Source organism: Hydra vulgaris, chromosome 05, assembly GCF_038396675.1.
Source record: "Hydra vulgaris chromosome 05, alternate assembly HydraT2T_AEP".
Classification (NCBI taxonomy): Eukaryota; Metazoa; Cnidaria; class Hydrozoa; order Anthoathecata; family Hydridae; genus Hydra; species Hydra vulgaris.
In genome coordinates this window covers 28,628,132-28,652,229 of record NC_088924.1, presented here as the reverse complement: position 1 = coordinate 28,652,229, position 24,098 = coordinate 28,628,132, and the positions used below count along the sequence as shown (strand labels likewise).

General features: G+C 25.9%; 2 protein-coding genes across 2 annotated transcripts in view; both read left to right on the top strand.

Annotated features, from left to right (window-relative positions):
* The window catches only part of LOC136071940 (glutathione S-transferase theta-1-like), a 28,215-nt gene extending 7,026 nt beyond the window's left edge, over nt 1-21,189 (top strand). The window contains exons 2-4 of the mRNA XM_065797816.1: nt 13,882-14,048; nt 20,652-20,850; nt 20,944-21,189. Coding sequence (XP_065653888.1) covers nt 13,882-14,048; nt 20,652-20,850; nt 20,944-21,134 — 557 coding nt within the window. The 3' untranslated portion in view covers nt 21,135-21,189. The remainder of the gene's footprint in view (nt 1-13,881; nt 14,049-20,651; nt 20,851-20,943) is intronic.
* A 1,587-nt stretch (nt 21,190-22,776) lies between these two features.
* LOC136080754 (uncharacterized) overlaps nt 22,777-24,098 on the top strand; it is a 61,245-nt gene continuing 59,923 nt past the window's right edge. Inside the window, exons 1-3 of the mRNA XM_065797815.1 lie at nt 22,777-22,845; nt 23,143-23,189; nt 23,415-23,473. Coding sequence (XP_065653887.1) covers nt 23,428-23,473 — 46 coding nt within the window. The 5' untranslated portion in view covers nt 22,777-22,845; nt 23,143-23,189; nt 23,415-23,427. The remainder of the gene's footprint in view (nt 22,846-23,142; nt 23,190-23,414; nt 23,474-24,098) is intronic.

Below are 24,098 nucleotides of genomic sequence, written 5' to 3'. Positions count from 1 at the left end.
TGTATATATATATATATATATGTATATATATATATGTATATATGTATATATATGTATATATATATATATATATATATATATATATATATGTATATATATATATATATATATATATACATATATACATATATAAATATATACATATACATGAATACATATATATATGTGTATATATATATATATATATATATATATATATATATATATATATATATATATATATATATATATATCAGTCTTCTCCGATTGAAATTTGATGCTACCGCACAAAGAAGCGCCAGCAGGATGGTCATTTTTAAGTTATCCTGTGCGATTTAAAAAATTCATTTTTTTTTGCTATTTTAATAGTGGAAAGAATGCTTTGAATAAAAACTATATATGTTTTTCGTGCAATTTAAAACTAAATGCTTTTATTTTTTTTGGCAAGTGCTTTATTATGCGCTTGCCAAAGTTTTTGTGAGTGTGTGGGCGAGCATGAAAAGACTTGAGGGCAAAAGCGCTGGCTAAACAAAGAAGACTGATTTATATATATATATATATATATATATATATATATATATATATATATATATATATATATAAATCAGCCTTATATTATATATATATATATATATATAAATCAGTCTTATATATATATATATATATATATATATATATATATATATATATATATATATATATATATAAATCAGCCTTATATTATATATATATATAAATCAGTCTTATATATATATATATATATATATATATATATATATATATATATATTTATTTATATATATAAATCAGCATTATATTTTATATATATATATATATATATATATATATATATATATATAAATCAGTCTTATATATATATATATATATATATATATATATATATATATATATATATATATATATATATATATATATATATATATATATATATATATATATATATATATATATATATATATATATAAATATATATATATATATATATGTATATATGTATAAATCAGTCTTCTCTGTTTAGCTTTTGCACTCAAGTCTTTTCACGCTCGCCCACACACCCACAAAAACTTTGGCAAGCACATAATAAAGCACTTGCCATAAAAATAAAAGCATTTAGTTTTAAATTGCAGCAAAACATCTAGTTTTTATTCAAAGTTTTTATTCGAAAAAAACATCTAGTTTTTATTAGGGTGATGACTTTTTTACAATCTAGTTTCCATCATTGTTGTTTAGAGACAACTCTAAACAACGATGTTCTCTTTAATAAACTTTATATAACAGGGCTCGAATTAATGTAAAAAAAATCTAATTGCGATTTTTTTGTTGCTCATAACCCCTCCTCCACTCCCGCCGGAGGGGAGGGGGCATTGTTTATTTTTACTTATTTATAATACATATATAATAAGATGTCATAACATTTACGTTCAGCGGTTGTAAAGTAGCTTTAGTTATAATTTACATTATTACTATTATTATATTGTATTAAATCTAGCGGCTGTATTTTTGTAAAATCAATGAACTTGATATAATCTTTTTTTAATTAGTTATTTCATTTTCTATTTTATTTACATACTTTAAACTGTTTAAAACAACTAGAATATTTAATTTTCTATAAATTTTTAACAGTAAAAAAATTATTTAAAACTCTAACAAAACAATCTATAAATTTGAAACAGTTATAAAAAACTATTAAAAATGACGAAAACATTATCGTGAAATGTTAAAACTTAACATTTTCACGAAAACCCGCACAATCACAAACAAGAATGATAATTAAATTCTTATTAAGTAAGTTTTCTTATCTAAGTAACCTTATCAAATTCCCATGATATTTCTATCTATTGCTTTTTCATTCAATGTTTTTTTTAATAAAAGTTAGCATTCACTTTTTCATTCAATAAAATAAAGCGAAAGAAAAAAATGTGTCTAAATAATAGAATCTTTTACGATCTAATGCTTTTTTTGATTGCTAATAGAAAAAGCATTAGATCGTAATCGTAAATATTTTGATCGTTTTGTAATCACCAATTTTTTGTAATCACCAGTATTTCACCAGTTTAATGCTTAGAATATTCAATTTTTTTCCTTGCTTTCACTTTCTTCCAAATCCAATATTGTAACTGTCGCTAGATCAATGTCTGTTTTTCCTGTCTTTTTCTTTTTTCCAGATAACGATGAAAATTTGCTGACAATCGTCTAACTTTATTATTATACCATTCGTCTATAGCAGTATCAGGTTCAAATTTGTCAATATCAGGACCTTCTTCACTTATCCGAAGTAGAGATTCTAAGAGATCTCGTCTAAGACAACTTCTCCAGTCATTTTTTATGCGATTCATACATGAAAACATTCGTTCTACTTTCGCATTTGTAAAAGAACAAATTAAAAATAGTTCAAAAATATCAAGAATATTTCGGCATTCTTTGACCAAATTTGATTTGGAAAAAACGATTTTCCAAATTTTCAAATAATACTCATTTTGATTGTTACTTATGATGGGAAACATGTATGCTTTTAAAATGAACCACTCATGAAGTATATTATTCAAATCACATCCTACACCAATTAAAAATTCAGAAAAATGTTCAACAACTTCACCGATTGCTTTATCGCCAAAAGTTCCATCATTCACATTTAACGGCCAGTTATAAACGTCAAGTAAAGCGGCCAAATGTATAAACAATGGTGATTTTTGGAGAGATTGAAAACGGCCTTCCATACATATGGTAATATTTGCAATAATTAGCTTGTACTGGTCAAGAACATGGCTATTAATTTCGGTGTATTGAGAAAGTGCAATATTTTGATAGCTCAATATCTTTAGACAGTTTTTTATTATGGGTCATAACACTTGTATCATCAAGCAAATTGTCTAGCAAATTTTCTAAAAGAATTTGCAGCTTGGCCATTGTCCATGTAAATTCTTGAACTCTTCTTACAGCTTTAACTGGATCATGAATATTGTTCTGAAAACTTAAACTCAGACGCCGAAGGGGAGATAAAACATCAAGATATATTGATAAATGAATAGGCACAGACGCATTTTTCCATCGCTTTAAAAAACCCTTTAACTCTGCTCTCTTTGCTACCTGGGAGTCTGTTATAGCCAATGATTCAATATGTGTCATAAACACACCATAATTTTCTAAAGCAATTTTCATTGCTTTATACCTGTGATCCATCCACCGAGTTCCGCATGCTTTTGTTGGTTTCGGAACGCTATTACCCCAAGCTTCGGCTAATCCTTGTAGTTCTCGGTAGCGAGAACTACAAGGATTAGCCTTTGGTGACTTTGGATACAAGTGATAAAGTTGTAAAAGTAGTTCGTCAACAGTTTTGAAGGCAGATAAATTTTCAAACGCATCTTTTAAAGCAAGTTCAAGTCGATGGTTAAAACAGTGTACAACTTCCAGCCAAGGAGAACCTTCCTTTAGTAATGCGCCTAAACCAGCATAAGCTCCTAGATTAACGTTAGCTCATCAAGATTTACACCCAATAGATGTTTATAAGAATTGGTAATACCAGCTCTTGTAAAAGCGTCTGTTATACATTTTTTCAGGCCAACAGCATTAGAATTCTCTGTCGTTTCAATGGATAAGAATTCTACTTTCGGACTTCCGTCCTTGAAATAAAGAATGTAAATCAATTCCTGTTCGGATACAGCTGAATCTGTGCTTCCATCACAGAGAACACAGTAAAATCTACAATTTTTTAAACATTCAGTTAATTTGTTTTTAATTACGGTGCCAATGTAATCTGTAAATTATGCAGCTGCACGGTCAGTGCCATAAGAATTTCCTAAATTTGCAATCTTATTCTTCTTTTCTAATGCAATCAAATAAAGGTAATCTGTGAATGGACGCTCTTGTTTTGCCAAGTAATACGCAATATTAAACTTTTTCCGTAACGAGTCAGCGTCTTTTACGGCCATTTTACGTAAACCACGCCCGATTGGAGTATTATGAATAACATGGTTAGATAATGAACTGAACCTAATATTGTTTGTTGATGAATTCGCGTGGCCTCTTTATGTTGCGCACTGCTAAAGTGAATCTTTTTTTATTGATATTGTTCCTGGTTTGATCCAGGTCATGGAAAACAATTTTGTTTGACTTATCCGTTTTTCAAATTGTTTACATAAACTGCATCTTAATCTTATAACTTCATCTCCATTAAATCGTATTCTAACTCGCAATTAAAATGTTTTTCCACACTTTTTAACTGTAGATAATCTGCATCTGTGGTCCTTATTTGCATCCATTTATTGCTATTAATTTAAAATTAGCAAGTGTACTAACAAACTTTAAAGTTTTTTTTTAATAACTATTTAGATTCTATATTGCCTTCCACTATTTTTCGCAAAATAAACTTATAAAAATATCATTAAATTTGTTCATAATGAATGAGCTAAATTGGAGTAAAGCCCTTGAGAATTCGAGTTAAGAAAGTGACTTTTCAATCAATTAACTTTTATTTCTTTTTTCAATCAAAATTTTTTATTTCTTGATTCGAATAGGTATTTAATCGTTTGTTTTTTATAAATTTTTCCTTCCTTAAACAATTGGTCTTTTTCCTGCATTTGAACATTTTTGCAAATTGATTTTCTAAAACTTTTATTTTTCTTTCTTTTACTTTATGCTCCGCTTTAAAAAAAAAATTATCGTTACAGAAGTCACTGCAGTTTTATACTGTAAAAGAACACTAAATATTCGCGAATAGAGTATCAATCTTCTAAAATAAAAAATAAAAAATCACAAAAAAAAAGAGAAATCGCAAAAAAAAATATTTTAAGAAAAAACTAATCGCGAAGGTGTGAAAAGTAATCGCGATTCGCGATCGCGATACGCTTAATTCGAGCCCTGATATATATATATATATATATATATATATATATATATATATATATAACTATTTAGAGTCTATATTGCCTACCACTATTCTTCGCAAAATAAACTTATAAAAATATCATTAAATTTGTTCATAATGAATGAGCTAAATCGTAATGAAGCCCTTGAGTATTCGAGTTAAGAAAGTGACTTTTCAATCAATTAACTTTTATTTCTTTTTTCAATCAAAATCTTTTATTTCTTGATTCGAATAGGTATTTAATCTTTTGTTTTTTATAAATTTTTCCTTCCTTAAACAATCGGTCTTTTTCCTGCATTTGAACATTTTTGCTAATTGATTTTCTAAATCTTTTATTTTTCTTTCTTTTTTTTCTTTATGCTCCGGTTTAAAAAAAAAAAATTGTTACAGAAGTCACTGCAGTTTTATACTGTAAAAGAACACTAAATATTCGCGAATAGAGTATCAATCTTCTAAAATAAAAAAAGAATAATCATGAAAAAAAGAAAGATCCCGAAAAAACAAATTTTAAGAAAAAGACTAATCGCGAAGGTGCGAAAAGTAATCGCAATTCGCGATCGCGATACGCTTAATTCGAGCCCTGAATAAGAATCATTAAAGTTGTTTCACTCAAATAGTAGAAAGATTTTGTTGTGAAGAAAAAAAAAGATGAACTTTTTTGAAAGCTGTTTGAAGTAAATAACTTTAATCTTTACTTATGTTTTTATATTATTAAAACGCATTTAAACAAAGTAACAAATCACTGTTAATGATTTTTTATAAAAATATTTAAAGATAATATATTTATTTTTTTATATTTTTCTAAGTATCTATTTTTTATTATATCTTAAAATAAAAAAAATTATATCAACTTTTTAAATAAACAATTTAATTATTTTTTCTTTTGTTTATGTTTCTGCGAAGAAATGTTAAGAATCTTTTTTTAATTGTTAAATGTGCGCATTTAGTTAACAATTGTTAGATGTAAGTTCTTACTTTATTTTAAAAGGGTTTTGCATAATGTTATATTATTAAAACAGTAAAGATAAACGGTTCAAAGTTATTTATTCTAAACAATGTTATTGTTATTGTTAATTATTTATTTTAGTTAAGTTTTAATTTTATTATTTTAGCTTAGTTAAGTTATTTTTATTTTATTTTTTATTATGTTCCTTCATAGCAAGATTTTTCAGCGTGTTTTTAAAATGTATACAAATTTTCAAAACATATTAATAGTTGTAGTCAATTTTTAAAATCAAATAGTATTTGCAAGGTCATATTATGACATGAAATCGCACGCCTTCTTGGCCAAGCCTGTCTCTCTCTCTCTATAAATATATATATATATATATATATATATATATATATATATATATATATATATATATATATAATACATTCATTTATAATAGTTTATCTGTTTATATTTAAAGTTTATTGAAAAAAAGAAAGGTTCTGTTTTTAATGTAACTGTTTTTTCTTTAATTCTCCTTTCTTGTTCCTCCAAAAAATTGTTGTTAGCGACCAAATCTCCTTAAATATTAAAAAAATATCTCCTTAAATCTTCATAAAATCCTTACTTTTAGCCTCAGTTTTAATAGTGGGAACCCTGTATAATAAAAATTTTTTTTGAAAATAGGTCAATCTGGTACTCAAAATTTTAAAATGTATATATTCAAAAGTTCTATACTTTTAAGTTCATATACTTTTAAGTCATGTTAACAGCTATTTTCAAAGACTTCAATATTTTTATTTATTTTTAGCTAAAAAAATAATTTTATTTTCAAAATGCAGTATGATTTTTAAAATTTATTTTCAAAACGCTGTTTTTTTTTGGACCAATCGTAGCGTGTAGAAAGATAATTTTGCGCAAACCCAATAAACAACTCAAAGTAAAACTTGAAAATGGCAGACTATGATTGTTTGGATGAAAGTGTTGTTTTAGCGTTGAAGTCTCGAAAAATGCTCAGCAAGAGAAATGAGAAAGTTATTTCTACATTCAAGTGGAGGAAAAATTCCTTCTATATCATGTAATCACGTTGCAGGCTTTTGCAAGGTGAATTTATTTGATTTTATAATTATTGTTATAAGATTATGTTTTAATAATCTTTAAATTTATGACAAATTCATTTTAGGCTCAAGATATTACACCAGACAATCTGTTTAAATGTCATTCAGAATTATATTGTAATACCAACAAAGTGTCACAGGATGCTTCTATACTATCAATGCCTAATATATTTAGTATTAAAAGAGCCAAAGTAAAAAATAATGAGCGAAAAAAGTTTAGAACTATGAGCATTGATTACTTTTTATGCATTGAAGGATACAAACTACGAGTTTGCCTTCATTTTGTTCAGTATTGTGTAAATTTACAATTACTTTTCTTTTAATTCAGAATAGATTGCATAAGTTATGTATGTGTATTTGTTGAAAAAATGTTTTATTGACAAAAATCAATATTTTATTTATATTATTTAGCCATAAATCCTAATAGAGTTATACGAATTGCAAGACACTGGTATGAGCATGGAACAACCAGACCTGAAAATAGAGGACCTGACAGGGAGAAAGCAGTTTTTTCTGAAATTAAAGAAGCTATTTAAAACCATACTCAGACTTTTACATGCAGAGCAAGTCATTATGGTAGAAAAGGTGCTCCTGGACGTAAACATTTGCTCTCTGATTTGAATGTAAAACGCATGTACCAACTTTTTTTTGGACAGAAATAGTACAACTATTGCTCAAAATGTGGGCTACCATTATTATTATGGGGTATTTATAAACCATTACAATTTAGCATTTGGATACCCAGCAACAGATACATGTTCTACATGTCAATCGTTCAAGTTGTCTATGAAAAACCAAAATATTACTGTGACTAAAAGAAAATAAAAACTGCACATATCTGCCAGCAGATCATGTGTTTGGTCGAGTACAGCTCGATATAAAAAAAAAGATAAAATTCTAAAGCCTAATGAATACATAAACATACTTAGCCGACATGGAAAAGTCAGGGTTTATGGGCAATACTGGTCAGCACTTGACTTCAAATCAGAAGTGAAAAAGTTTTTCAAGAGCAAAAAAAAATTTAAAGTCAATGAAGCAAAAAAACTCCTTATTTGTTCTGACAAGCTAGAAGTGGTTCCATGCAGTTACCATTCTGAGCCCATATCACACAGTCTCCTCAAAAAAGGAAAGAAATAGGACAATTTCCAACTAAAATATTTGGAATTAAAGAACTGCGTTGAGCTTGCTAAAAAAGATGATGTTTTTTGACTCCTTTGTCTTGTAGGAGTAGAAGACAGAATAATTGCCATGTATAAAACACTACTCTGTAACGCCACTGAAGATGTTACTAATGTTAGTGAAGAAGACAGTTCATACCTTTATTTATATTTTTTAGCTGTGAGTTCTTTTAGTGTGCATTGTTTGATGTATAACTATTAAACAAACATTTTTTTCCAGCATAAACTAGTGTTTTTTCTGTTTTTATTAATTTTCTTTTATTAAATCAAAAAAGCTAGTTAATGAGAAGAGTCATAAATTACCATTTTATATGCTTTTATAGTTACCTATTGGAGTCGTTTTGAAAAAAATTTTAAATAATTATTTGAACTAAACAATATCAAATAACAATATTATAAAAACAATATGATAAATATAAGAAAATCCGTGTTTTGCAAGTAGACCTTAGAATACATAATACAATATTTATTAAAGAAATAAATTAAAATGGATATAAAGTGTTTTGTTAATAAGCAATATTTAGAACAAAAGTAACAACTGAAAATAAATATTGATTTTATCAAGCTTGATTTCAGTAGTCATTGTAGTCTTATTAATAAAACACATATTTAACTAAATTAATAAATAGTAATTTCAAAATATTTAATTTCATTGTGTAGGAAAAAAAGATTGATTTTCTCAAAACCCATAATTTGGATTTACAGTGTTTTGAAAATGAGCTTTTCATATTTCCCGTCATTTTTCATAGAAACAAAAGCACCAATGTCTAATGGTTGATAAGGATGTGACATATGAGGCGGTAAACATAAAAGTATAATGTCATTATCCCTTGCTGTACAGGTCAAGTGACTTCCATGTCCATCAAATAATATTAAAACTGGCTTTCCAAGGTGTTTAATTTTCTTAACAAATGCATTTAACCATTTTTCAAAAATATAATCCTGGGTCCAGCCAGATTCTGTAACCCCAAAATGCATAGCTGGCAGTCCTTATTTTATCCAAATAGATTGTAACTCTCCTTTTCCTTTATAAATAACACAAGATGGGTAGCGTTCACCATCAGCAACTTGCTACAAAAAAGCAACTTGCTACAAAAAAGAACACTGTACTGGAGTCTCCCGACACTTCCCGGACATGAATACATTATCCTGGCACTTTTAGGAACAAATACTTTACCCTTAGTAGGGTCAGTACCTAGCCCAGTTTCATCTAAATTAAATATTCTTTCTGGGTGGTCATTTAAATTGTTTTCATCCAGAGCATTTTGATAACTTTTAAAAAATTCATCCACCAAAGGCTAAAGGGGCTATCCACTGCATATCTAGATATGCAGTGGATAGCCCTTTGGCATTTGCTTTAATCAGTAATTCAGGCTTTCGCCTTGTAAGTTCTTCTTCCCATCTTCTTTCAAAATATATAATAAAGTCATAACCGGTTATGTCATTTTTAAATAGTGTCTTTCTACCCGCTGACTGTACTCATAAATTAATACAAGGGGTGGGGGGTGGGGGTGGTGGTAATAAAAGGAAAAAGTGGGAATTTTAGTCAAGATCTAATAAACAAGGTGGGGTTAGTAAAAAAAGGGGTGGGAATTTTTTTATGTTACAATATAGGTATTTATAAAAAATTTCAGTTTATAAATCCAAATTAATACTTTTTTACAAAACACGCAAAAAACTATTTAATTCTAGCGTGGTTTGCAGTCAAATGCGCATTTTCTAACTGCTGTTTTATCATAATTTCAATAGGATTTAATAAGGTGATATAAGTTTTATACTTTGATGAAAAATGAACCAAAAGCTCATTTTTGACAAATCAAGATTCACAAGGTCGACGATTTTTAGAGTCTGTTTACACTGAAAGTTTTTGTTTTTATCAGCAAATGAAATCTCATCATGGACACTTCATTTTATTATTTAGAAAAATCTGGGAGGTATCACATTTTTAGAAAATTGAGATTGAAAATTTGCTAAAAAGTCATTTTTTTTTATATTTGAAAAAACTAAATATACTGGCAGAATAGTAAAGTTAACACAAAATAACTTTATATTCCAACTTTTTATGCTTTTTTAATTTTGTATTTATACATCAACATCATTAGATTGCTTTAAGTTGGAGAAAAAGTTTAGATAGGCTTGAAATTAATTTAGAAACATAGTATGCTTAGTAAAGTAGATCATATTAATAGTATATAAGTAATTTAGTAGAATAGTAGTATTATATGCATAGTTGCCTACTAACCTAATATATAAATAATAATAATATTATAAATACTAAATAAAATATTGTAAAATTGTTTATACTAATATATTTTTATTGTCTCTTTGAATGAATTTACAAATTTTTTTGACTCAAGGTTTCAATAATGTTAATGTTTTGATGTACAATTGATGTATGTTCAATAACTTATTTGAACTAAAGACTTCAGCGATTCTTTTACTTCTTTCCTTATGTTTGTTGCTGTGCTGCGAAACTCCTAACCTGTCTATTACACTTTTCATCTTGGAATGGCAAGATTCAGATGTCTGCTCATTAAATTGCCAGAAAGACCACTCATATCAACAAATGTTTCCAGATGTGCGGTTACAGCATGTACTTACCTGGTAGCCGTGAGCTGTTTATCTAAAAACTAAAAAAATTTCCTATAAATATGTTTATTAATAAATTGGTTTCAAGTACAAAGGTTAAAGAATACAGGGATTATCTCTCTGCATTAGTCTTGCGCATCTTTAAAACTTTGTGTAAACTTTCAATTAAAATTGAATAGTTTGGGTCAGGTTTATAGCCAAATACACCATGAACAACCTTATTAAACTTTCTCATTATTTCCCAGAGAGGATACAGTTCAACAAGCATCATCAACTCAAGTTTGTCACAACTTTTAAGTATCTTTCTACACATGTTTCCTTCAAATGTTCCTCCTTGGTAACCTTTTTGAAAGCATTGAATGCTCTTGACTAGGGATGGCAAAAAACTAGAACATTTTCAATCCCGGGATTTCAGGATTGAGAAACTTGTCCTTGGAAATCCCGAAATTGAATAGAAAAAAACGTAATTGTAGAAAGTGAAGCATACAAAGAACTAACCTTTAATGGATTCATCAAACACTTAAAAATAATTAATTTAATGATAATATGAATAAAATACTTCATTCATTAATGAACCTAAGTAATTTAAGTTAAAACAATACTTTAAGTTAAAACAGTAATTTAAGTTAAAACAATAAAACAATACCATGAATAGATAATACAGTTTAAATAAAAATAATAACTAACAATAGTTTGAACATGCATGAATATGCATGAGTTATATTTATTTTTGAAAGTACTACCCTAAAAAATCAAAGCGCCAATCATTTCATCGCTTAGTCGTATTCAATTTTTTGAACATAAAAACCCAGCAGCTGAGAATGCTTGTTTGGACTTCACTTTTGTTGGCCATATAGATAGTATATAATCATATGTTTTTTTAAGGTGATCACATCTTGAGCTGCTCCTTCAAAGAACAAATTTTTTTTAAATTTTAAAAGTTATTTTTTACCCTTATAGGTTGTGTTCATATTGCTGCCAATCCTTTTTCCATCACTTCATTCAATTGTTGACTAATTACTTTGACATAGTTCTCACATTCATGACTCAAAAAACCCTGGTTCAACTGAACACAACTATCACTACTCAAGTCTGCTGCTGTTATTATATCTGCCTAGTTTAAACACTTTATCAGGTTTATATTTTAGTATCATAATTTTTTTTATTTTGGGTACTTGTATTTGGTATAAAAACTTTTGGAATTTTTTATGAAGTAATATGACCATGAAGATATACTAAGCTCCTTAACGATGTTTTTCTCTCTTTAATTCGGTGACTTAAAGCATCATACAATTATTTTTGATTTCAGATTACAGCAGGTTCTTTTATTTTTGTCAACATAAACTCTATTGTAATGTCAGAGGAAATTAAAGTTGAGACTGAAGTTAAAATTAAAATTTTTTTTAAATTTTAACTTCAGTCTAGCATAAGCAACAAGTGCTCCATCGGGTTTTGCAACCCAAGATTAAATTGATGACCTTTCCAAACCCAACTTTTAAGTACTTTTGTAAATATTTTTAATTTTGTTTGGGGACCTTTTGAACATTTTGACAATTTTTCTGACTTTTGTTATTATAGGTCCAATAATTTAATTAATTTTAACTTTTGATGTTTCATTAATAAATAATGAATTTGAATCTCGAATATAATCTTCCTCTTCAGCAATTAGTCTCTACTTTAAATAACAATAACTAAAGTTTATTTATACCTTTATATTTGAATATACCTTATACCTTATTTATTTATATATTTATAATACAATATACCTTATATTATATTATAAATATATAAATAAATAAGGTATAAACTTATATATGTATAAGTTTATACCTTCTGTATTTAGATAACTTCATTAATTAAATTGATGTTGAAAAATCTTTTGTAAATCACACACACATTTGTAATAAAATTGAGTTGACTTAAAAATGGAATTAAAACCTTGTTCACATTAAAGTTAGAATGAATTAGAAAATTCAAAATACAATTAAGGTATTCCTTCTATTAAAAATGTTTGATCTTCCTAGAATGAATAATTTGTAAGGAATCCTGAGATTTTGGGATTCCGAGATCCTGGAATTGCCATCCCTACTCTTTACCCAATCTATAATCCAGACCAAAGCTGCATTATAAATTCTGCCGCATGGTTAATAAATCCCATCAGAAGATGAGGTTCTGGTGATGGAATTTCTCTTATTATACTTAGGGATTTGTCTTCTATCTTGAGCAGACAAGGATTAATAACATTCTAAATATATGGAAATAATAATTTTTTAGTTCTGTTAACTTCTTCGTAATTTCCATAACGAAGTAGGTCTTGTGAGCTTTGCAAGAGGTAAGACTTAACAGAAGAAAAGTTACTTTGAAGACTAGAAATATTAGTAAATTATAGATTTAGAGAACTTGGTACTGGCAATGATTTTTTGTGTTTTATAGTTTTTGGTTTTATAGTACTTAAGTCATTTAATATAGTGAAAAAGAGATCATATCAGGTTATAAAAGAAAAAGTTGCTATTAGCCATTCTTAAAAAGGCATGAAGAGTTATTAAGAACTAAACAAATATATCCCAGTGCTCATTCTAGATAGGAAACATTGTGAATCTTGTTCATATCTCAAAATATGAAAGAACAATTTATGTCAGGTTTTTCTACATCATTTTAGAACTGTTGAGAATTAATGTATAATTAAACCTTGTAAATCTTGTTCATATCTGCTTCAATCTAATAGATGAAGGTGTGTTTGTAATTTTAATTTTCTCTTGCTCGTAAACTTTTCTTTCTGCAAGCATTTTACAGTTTACTTCATACTCAAGATCAGTATTTTTATTAGGATGCCATTTTTAGTTTTTCCTTATTGCCATATCTGTTATCTGGTGTTTGGTGTTAATATATGTACAGTAAAATGTCCTTTCTTTTTGTTTGAAAATTTTTTTTTTATCAGCTTGTAATTTGTTTTAATTTTTTTAAAGTGTGTTTTTAATTTTTGCTTTATAAAAAAATAGTATAAAATGTAAAGTAAAAAATGGTAAAAAATTTACTTGTTACCTACAATATATATTTAATGCAATACATAATGCAATACAAGTTGCATGTATATAAGTCTATAATATATTTGTATAAACAATATTTTTAAAGATATGTTTTATAAGTACAATAGTTTTTATTAAACTTTTAAAAAGTTTCAAATATTTTATTTTTATCTAGGTGAGTTATCAAAACCAATGTTTCGTGCTCTAAATGCTTATGGTGAAGTTCCTGTTTTAGTGGATGGAGAGTTAATAGTTGCTAATGCGGTCCCTATAATTTTATACCTTGCTGAAAAGTATACTAATTTTAGTTGTTTTGGTATATCAAAAAGTCAAGAAATGAAGGTACTTAAATTGTATAAAATCTTTTTATTAGTTTTTTATTTACACATTACTAGCAATTGACAGGCATTTGATTTAATTCCAGTTCCAGCCAACATATAAACATTGGCTAAAACCAAAATTTGGTTTTAACTCATCTAGAGATTTTTCATTCAAGACTCGTTTTTAGTTAAAAAGCTACTGAAAAAAGATAATATGTAGCTTAAATATAATCTGAATTAAGTTTTTTTTTTTTTTTTAACCATTGAGGGGCCATAAAGGAGGAGAAAATTATTATTCTAATTGTTATGTAAACAATACTCATAAATTCATAAAGTAAATATGGATAAAGTTGCATTTCTCAACTTATTGATGGTCTCAAATTATTCGCTTTGCTGCAAAGCATCAGTGAGAATTGATGGCTGTAATTGATCTGCAGAAGAGATCATAAACTGCTGAATGGTTACATAAAATGAAGTTTAGACAGTGGAAGACAATGACCTTTTAGTTTATGAAGAGCATTTATTTTTTAGTCGAAGATTACATAAACAATAACTGGAAAAATAAGGAGTAAGTAAATTTTTATTATAGATATAGAATAACACACTATTTGATGAGGTTTTCTTAATCTTTCTTTTGATAATTATTGGTGAAACTGTCCATGATAATGGAAAACATGTTTTAAATTCAGAAGCAACCTTGCTTATTTCTTCAAAATCTGAAAGAACAATTAATTTCAGGTTTTTCTACATCATTTCATAACTGTTGAGAATAAATGTATAATTAACCAGAAAAAAATCTATGCTATGAATGCATTTTTAGTTTTATTTTAGAATGAGAGGAGGAGGAGGGGGGAAGGAGAGAGGTGGATAACAAAAACTGACACCATTTTTATTTGGGAGTTACCAAAAATTGACAGTATAACAAATTGGGAAGGAGGTTAAAAAACTTTTAAAAAAATAGACATGGCCCCTAAGTTTTAAGTTTGAATGCTTAAAAAAAAATTAAATTTTTTTTGGTTATGATGAAATAAAGATGAATTTCTGCGTGCATTAATGCTAACAAAAAAATGTTTGAAAAAATTGCATTTTATTATATTTATTATTTTTATTATATTTATGAAATTGGTTGAAAAAGTAATTGTCCAATAAAACTATTCACAAATATTCTAAAAATTTTAAAAATCAAGAAATTAAAAATTTTCAAGAAATAAAATTTTTTTGAAGAAACATAAAATGACTTTAAAATGAGTAAATTGACAAAACATTTGTTGTTGAAACATTTAGCACTGAGTATAAAGATTTTTTTGTTAAGTGAATATTTGTAGTTAAAAACACATTTATTAATTGATGAGTTTAAATATTTATAGATGAAAACACATTTATTAATAATTGGGTTTAAATATGTTTGAATTTGTAATTGAAAATGCTTTCTTGTTGTTGGATGTTGTATATTTCACAGGTATTAGATTATTATTAGGTTTGTTTGTTCCTGTGTTATTCTTGTTTATTGCTGATGTAGTTCGTATTTAATTTGAGCATCAAAAAACATCTTCAGTCTTTATTTTTAATTTTCACTCATTGAATTTATATAAGAAAAAAAATCAAGAATGTTTATTTGGAAAATCTGCATGATGAAGTTTATAATCATTTCGAAATAAATACAAAAGGTGTTTATTTTGAAATGATTTGATTAAAAGTGCTACACAAATGAAACAGCTTCTAAAAAATTTGGAAAAAGAACTTTTTATTTGAGAAATCTTTTTCACTGTTTAATTCTTATGTAAAAACTATTTATGAGTATCAACTTTTGTATTTATTGAGAACAAACTTGATGAAAACATCCTTTTTTGATTTTTAGTTCTGCTTTTGGTTGCGATCTGGGTATGTTTTTGTTTCTGGTTTGGTCACTACACATCACTAGTTGATTATTTACTTATGTTAATTTTAATATATATTTATCAATGTATATTTTAAGTGCAAATTTTAAAATTTAATTTAAAATGATGGCAGTCTTAAAATATTAATGCATATGGCAATTGCTTACAGAGTTTTATTTGTTGATACACTTGTATTTGAATTTCTTTACAGTTTCACTTCTTTATTTTTTTGTTTGTAAAAGTAACACTAGTTTTATGTAGGTGATTGTAATTTATTGATTTTATTGATTGTTATGTTTTGGCTGATTCAACAGCTGTTGTTTGTCTCACTGAATTGTGAATGAGGACTTTACTTAAATTTACTTTTTGAAAACCATTATTTGTTTCTTTCACCTGTTGTTGTGCTTTTTACTTGTTGGTGCAAGTAAGTGACCTGGTCCCCAGACCTAAACAATCTTTTTGTTTGAAAATATATTCTTTTTGTGAAAATTTTTTTGTAATTTTAAAAGCACACTTTAATAATTTGGATTAGCGTAAACTTAATTGAGATTTTGCTATTATTATGAGTAATATCCTATTTTTAGTTCTTATATTAGCTTTTCATCTTTTTATGGTATTTAATAAATTTTAAAACTATAGCCAAATAATCTTATTTTATTAAAATGTTGAAAAACCTCATCAATATTGAAATAAATTCTGGTTTGATCCAAACATCTTTGTTTGGATGCATTTTATGTATTGATAAATATCCAGTTATAGAGTTTTGATAGCCTCACTAGATTGCAAATACTAATTTGCATAAAAATATGCTATGAATTCCACCACAATATTTATTCCTTCTAAAAGTAGTTTAGAACAATTTAATCTTATTTTAACGAATAAGTAACAACTTGCAAGTTTTTTTCAATCATCTTTCTGAAACTTTTTCATTTTTGATGTATTTTTTGCAGAAGCTAAAACACTCATTTAAATAACGCTTAATAATATTTTCTTTTGTTATTCATTATTTCATTATAATTTCTTTCATTTTATACTAAAAATATTTTCTAGCTAATATCTTAATGAAAATCTGGAGTGTAAAATTCTTTGAGTTTTTTAAATAAAGGATTGTCTGATCTGGAAGTCTTTTTCTGTGTAACAACATTTCAAAAGTTAACCCTTCACTTTATCTTCAGCTCTGGTATGGCGTCTACAAGCTACACATAAAGGACAGATACCTAAATTGTTTGTAATTTTAAGAAGTGAACCCTATTTAGTTCCAGTATTACAAGAAGTTGTATTAAATCCTTCAATGTTTCCATGGGTTTCATAGTCTTCATTGAGATTCATTGCACTTTTTCACTAATCGCCACTTGAGGAAGATACTAGAGACGTAACTCCGAGGATTAACCTTAAAGACGCAACTTTATTAACCATATTTAGACGCAACTCCGAAGATTACCATATTTAACAGATCTTTTAATTTCTCATTTTTGAATCTTTTTCCTTTTTTAACTCAAATGTTTTTCTTTTGAAATGAATGATAAGTAAATATTTTAGGGCTTTTAAAGCCGCTTCATATCTAGCGTGTGTACTTAATAATAACTTTTTCATATATAATGAGCCCGGTGAAATGCTTCAAGATAATTTACTTATCTGCACCAGCTTTATGAATAACAGAAGTAACGGTTTTTTGAAGAACTGCAGAAAAATTTTGTACTGAAAAATACTGCAACAACAACGCTATTATAAATGTTAGGAGTTGTGCATGTAATTGATTTTAAAGAATAATTTATTTTCTCCTTATCCCCAGTTCCTAAATCATCAAGTTTGAATCATTTGATGTTTCAGCGTCATTTTTATTGTTATTTTCAGTCTTTATTTCTAAATTTGCTGAAACTTTTAGAGTAATATGTTTTCTTTTGAAAGTTTTTTTTTTAATACTCTCTCTCTCTAGCAGCTCTTAGAATAAAAAAATAAAAATCTTAGAATAAAGCTCTTAGAAAATTCTCTCTCTAAACATTACACTATATTTTTTATCATCAGTAGTAAGCTTTCTATGGTTTTCTTGATAATTCCAAAACTTCAAATTTTTGGCTTTGCATTCATTTAATTTTTTCTTAATCATCATTATAGTATCCTCCAAAATTTGGTTTGCCAATTTTGAACACTTTCTTTATTTTTTGTATAAAATCACTTTGTCTTGTTAAATCTGAAATTAATCCTCTTTTTTCATGTTTCTTAAAGTTGTAATATTCTTTTTCCAAATTACTTAGATGCTTTCTAAGGTTTTTGTCAGAAACTTTTTGAATCCTACCTTAATTCAAGGAGCTTCAATCATTAATAAAATACACTTGTAATTGTCATCTTAACACTGAATCTCTTTCAAGCTATTAAACATGTAAAACAGTATTGAAGACTTTTTCACATTTGTTGCCAGTATAGATTTAATGTAAAAAATGTTTTTCAGTAAAATCCATTCCAGTTGGAAGTTGACCTCAACAATATAAAAATAGGTTTTAACTCTTATTATTATAAGACATATTTCAATACTTATTCCATTATTTATTTAAAAAATGAAGTTTCTTATCATCTGAGACATCATTTCTTTTTGTATTGAGTTTTTAAACTCTCATAATATTATATGCAGGCCAAAAATCATTAAAAATGTTTATGGGCTACACAGTGTTATATCCTTTATGGAGTAAATAAGTATTTTAAAGTAGTATATAAAAACCTTTTTGTAATATAAAACTCAATAGTTAAAAATGTTAATAGTTATATTATGTTGATTTCTTGAGCCTGCTACTGTTCATCTTGAACCTGCACAAATATATTTTTAAAAAAATGTAAAAAAAAAAAAATTCTTAAAAAAATAAGAAAAATTTAAAACTAACCATAAACTTTATAAATTTCTTTATAATTTTTACTATACTTCTATTAGGTTAATAAATAATTTTTTTTAAATTCAAAAAAAAATGTTTTAAATAAAATATAAAATTTTAAATTTCAACAAATAAATTTTAAATTTCAAGTTTTAAAAAAAAAAAATTTAATTTTCAACAACTCTAATTTTTTTTAAATTCAAAAAAAATAGAGTTGTTGTTAATAAAATATAATTGATTAAATACAAAATAAAAAGTCTTAAAGTATTTTACCATTCACAACTATTTTCAGCAAAATAATTCACTTTTTTTTAATGCATTTTAACTCAATAAAACAGCAAAAGCAGTCTAATTCTGCCTAGATATTTCTCATTATTCATTTTTTTTAGCATACATAAATATTCTTTCTGTCTTTTGGAGCCAACCTTTTCCATATTTTATTAATTAGTTATGACCTAACGGTGACCAAAAAAAAAGTTATAAAATGAAGAGAAAATAAAAAACATACAGATGTAAAAGAAACTTAATCAAAAAGTAATGTAATTGTCAAGGAAAGACAAATAATCTAAGCTGGAGCCTCTGTTCCATTGTGACGAGGTTGTATTTCTTTTTCTTTTTTGCAAATAATAGCAGACAACACCACACAATTAAATTAAAATTATGATACCATAGAAAACATAAAATGATTTTTATTATTTTGTTTATTTTTTTTCAACATCTTCACTTCCAACAAGGCTGCAAGCAACCACTATTAGAGTTGGAAGTTACTGAAAGAGAAAATATGAAGTTTATTGAGCGAGATAACAATTGACAGACGACTTAAAAGATTGCAAACTATACAAATCAGAAAAACAAGATGAAGGAAGCGAATTCCAAAGAACTAATGTTCGAGGAAAAAAACTAGATGAATAAAAATTTTTGGAGCACTTGGGAACAGTCACAGTAAAAGGATGAGACTTAAATAAATGACGAGTAATACGATAATGAATTTTAGTAAATGGAACAAGAGATGCTAGCTTTTTAGAACAGTGTCCATTATAGTATTTATAGAAAAGAGAAAGAGAAGCAACATTACGACCATGTGACAATGGTTGGAGGTTGGCTGCAAGACCATATCCAACTATGTTTACAATGTGTTTTTGCACCTTGTTTGAAAGAGAAGGAGTATCATTGGAAGATCTGCCCCAGATATGGCAACAGTATTCCATACAAGGACGGATTTGAGATTTACAGAGATAAAGGATAGAATCAGGAGTAAGAAAGTGGCAAGCACACTAAAGAGATGCAGTCTTAGCAGATGCTAATTTTGCAATCAGTTTGATATATGGTTTCCAAGAAAGATCGGAAGTAAAAGTTAATTCTAGAAGATGAAGGGTAGATGACTCATTGAGTACATTACCGTTTACAAATATAGGAAGATTGAAATTCTTGTGATAATGATTAGCTGAAAAAAATTGAGTTAAAGTTTAATGCAATTATTTCATGTAATCACTTCAAAAGTGTTGTGTTTATATTAAACACATGTTGTGTTCATATTAAAGAGAATGATTAAAAAAAAATGTTTGTGCTAAATTTTTTTGATTAAAACAAAATAATAAATGCATATCTTTAATATGAACACAACATGTCTTAGAGGTTTGGGATCCCTTTAAGGATTGTGTGCATACGATACTTAGGATTTTTTATATATATTATATGACTCAATTATATAACTCTCATTTAAATAATTGAATAAATTTATATAATTTGTGAAGTTGTATAATTACATAAATTTATAATTTTAAATGAATAATCTTTTATAAAACAAAAATTCTTGTCAAGAACATATCTGTGAAGCTGTCAAGAACATATCTGTGATACCGAATATTATTTTTTTTTATTTAGGTCAAATCAATGTTAGACTGGGCAAGTTCAAAGTTGCATCAAACTGCAGGCTATCGGTTGGTTTATCCTAATTTTTTAGAGCCGTACCAACTTGAAGATGATGCTACAGAATCTCTTATTGAAAAAGGAACAGTTGAACTTACAAGTCTTCTAGAATCAATAGAAAGGATATTTCTAGCTTCAGATCAATATTTAACAGGTTGAAACAAAATAATATTAACAATTGTATTTAAATTTTTCATAAAATATTTTTAGTTTTATTAAACATGTTTACATTTTTTTATTTTTAAAGGTGATTTACCAACAATTGCAGATTATTATATTGCTACTGTCATTGTTCAATTAGAATGGATTAATTTTGATTTAAAATTGTGGCCAAAATTGAATAATTGGCTTGTAAATATCAAAAAATCTGAGTATTGGAGCCTTGTACATGAGAAGCATGAGGGGTTTTTAATTGAAATGACTAAACATGAAGATTGATTTTGAATGGAATTAGACATTTTTTCTACTGGATTTTATTTGTTTTTTTTTTAATTTATTTATATGTATTTAGTTTTTATATGAATTTTTGAAATGTTTTTTTTATTATTTAAAAAAAAATTTTGTAAACTAAATACTGTTATAAACTTTGAATTATAAAATAAAAAATTAAACACAAAAATAATAATTTTGTATTATGACAAATTTAAAAACCTAGTTGAAAAGTATGCATTTAGTTTTTTTCTTTTTTTATGAATTGTTTTGTTCTATTCAATATATTCTTTTTATGTTTTGAATATTGATCTGATATATAATATCTGTGATAAAATGAATAATATATAAAAATAATATGTTTTTGTACATCTAATATGACAAATATTAAATTTATTTTGTAAACTTAAATTTTTAATTAAATTGTTTTTATTACCTTCACATATTATTACTAAACCCTTAGTTGATACGAGTTGTTGTTTCAGTTAAAAATGGTCAGAATATATTTATATAATATATGTGTGTATAATGTTCTTTAACATATATCTGTATAATATTCTTTAAAATTTTAAAGAATATTGCTATCAGTGTGTCCTGTTTATACATAAAGAAATAATTTTCATAGAACATTATCTCTTTGAAATAGATTTTTCATAGAACATTATTTTTAATTTTTAAAAGTTAAAAAGAAATCTAAATAGAAATAGCTTAAGAAAGTTTTTTTTTAATTTGTAAAAATGGTGCCATTTCAATGACATCAAAGCTTTTCTAAATTTTTTATTTTTAGAGAAAGTTCATTATGCCTTTTTATTCCCATAAAGTTTAAAATAATGCATTTTTACTCCCATAAAGAAAAATAACTTTTGAATGATTTTAGTCTTAAAATAAGTTTAAATTTTTTTAAAATTAAAGTCCTGGCTGAAAACTAAAGAAATATTTCTGTGAACATAATCTGTTCATGTTCATCATGTTAACACATTATTTGCATGTGCGCTGCTTGGTTTATAATCTTTGTAAAATTTTGTAGTACTGATATTGATTGATAATAAAACACTCAATTAAAATTTTTATATAATTCATTGGTTTTATTTTGTATTTAAACATGTGCATTCAAAACTTTCAAACTTATCTAAAGTTCTAGCATTGCACTAAATGGATTGAAATTTCCATAGAAACCATAAGAAATAACTTTTGCTTTTGGACACTAATAACTATTTGAAAGTAGTCTATAAAAATAACTAAAATGTGTTTTACATAAAGAGGAAAAGGTCTGCAAAATACTTGCCTAGAAAAACCAGTTTATCAAGTTTTAATTAAATTTTTACTTTTTTTTTTAAATTTTTTTAAATTAAACTTATTTTAATTTGCTTATTTTTATGATTAGACCAAAGTTTTGATTGATATTTAGTATATTTTTATGATTAGACCAAAGTTTTTATTGATATTTAGTATATTTTTATGATTAGACCAAAGTTTTGATTTATTTAATATATTTTTTTATTAAAGTTTAATTTAGTTTCTAATTGTGAATAAGTGATTTTCTAATTGTAAGAATTAGGATTTAAAAAATAAATATACCACTTGGGCAAACTATTTTTAAAAATACATTTAAACTTGTGCATGCATATAACATATTTTTTAACATATCAAAAAGTGTTTAATATAAAATTTATAATAAAAAAAAAACATTTTGCACAAAGAATCTTTAATACTACACAAGGTAATATTATGTTAATAAATAATGTTATATAATAATATATATTACATTTACATATTTAAATAAATAGTTTATAATAAATATATTACATAAATAATAATATATATTACATTTGCATATGTGATTATGAAGCTTAATTATAATCTTGCTAAAAATAACTTTAATTTAATCAAGACAAACTTTTTGCATGCTTGATTAGTTTTATAATGTTGAGATAGACATGCCTCATACTGTGTATACTTTATCTTAACTGTCTTCAGCAAATTTGATAAAAGATTTTTTTTGTATTATACACAATAGGAGATAGGTACTTTGAGAAGAAACCCCTCATGTTTATAAATTTTATAGTAAGTTTTATTTGTCTTATCTACCTTTTATACAAGAAAATTAAAACTTGTAGTAAATTTTTTATATATTGTTTATTAATGATAATATATTAAAAATTAAACCAGAAATTTTTAAACTTTTAGATGTTTTTGAATTTAGTTATACTAAATAAATTTGTCATTTTATTTCACATCAAAAGTTGCTGTCACAAGTTAGAATTCTACATTGCATTATTATTCTTTAAGGTTTATTTTAGACATGAAAGTTTTTGAATTCTTGATGCTTATTTCTGTTTACTGTGTTTGTAAGTAACATTTTAAATTTAATATTTTTTATGTTTTTAAAGTAATGTTTTTTAAATGTTTTGTAAATATTAATGTTTATTTATGGTATGCAAATTAATGCACATTTTTATATATGTTGTGCAAATTAAAACATTTTTATATATCGTATGCATGTTGAAACTTCATTTATATATAGTATGCAAATAAAAACTTCATTTAAATATAGTATGCAAATTAAAACTTCATCTTATATATATGATATGCAAATCAGTTATGGTAGCATGTGTAACATTTTATTTAAATGCATTACTCAAAAAAGATTTAAATTCATTAAAATATGAAATAATTTTATTGTATACATTATTTAAATGTGTTACATTTTATTTGTATGTGTTTTACAAAAATATTTTTTGTTGCGCTGGCAACATTTTATTTGTACAAAAAACATTTCATTTACATTTACAGTCTCTTGCAAAAGTTTAGAATTAAGTATTTTTTAGGTAAATCATAGCTTATTGAAAATGACATACACAAATGACATACACAAGGCTAAGATTTAATTTATGTTATATGCATACACATGTATATAACATAAATTAAATCTTAGCTTTGTGTACGTCATTTTCAATAAGTTATGGGTTTATC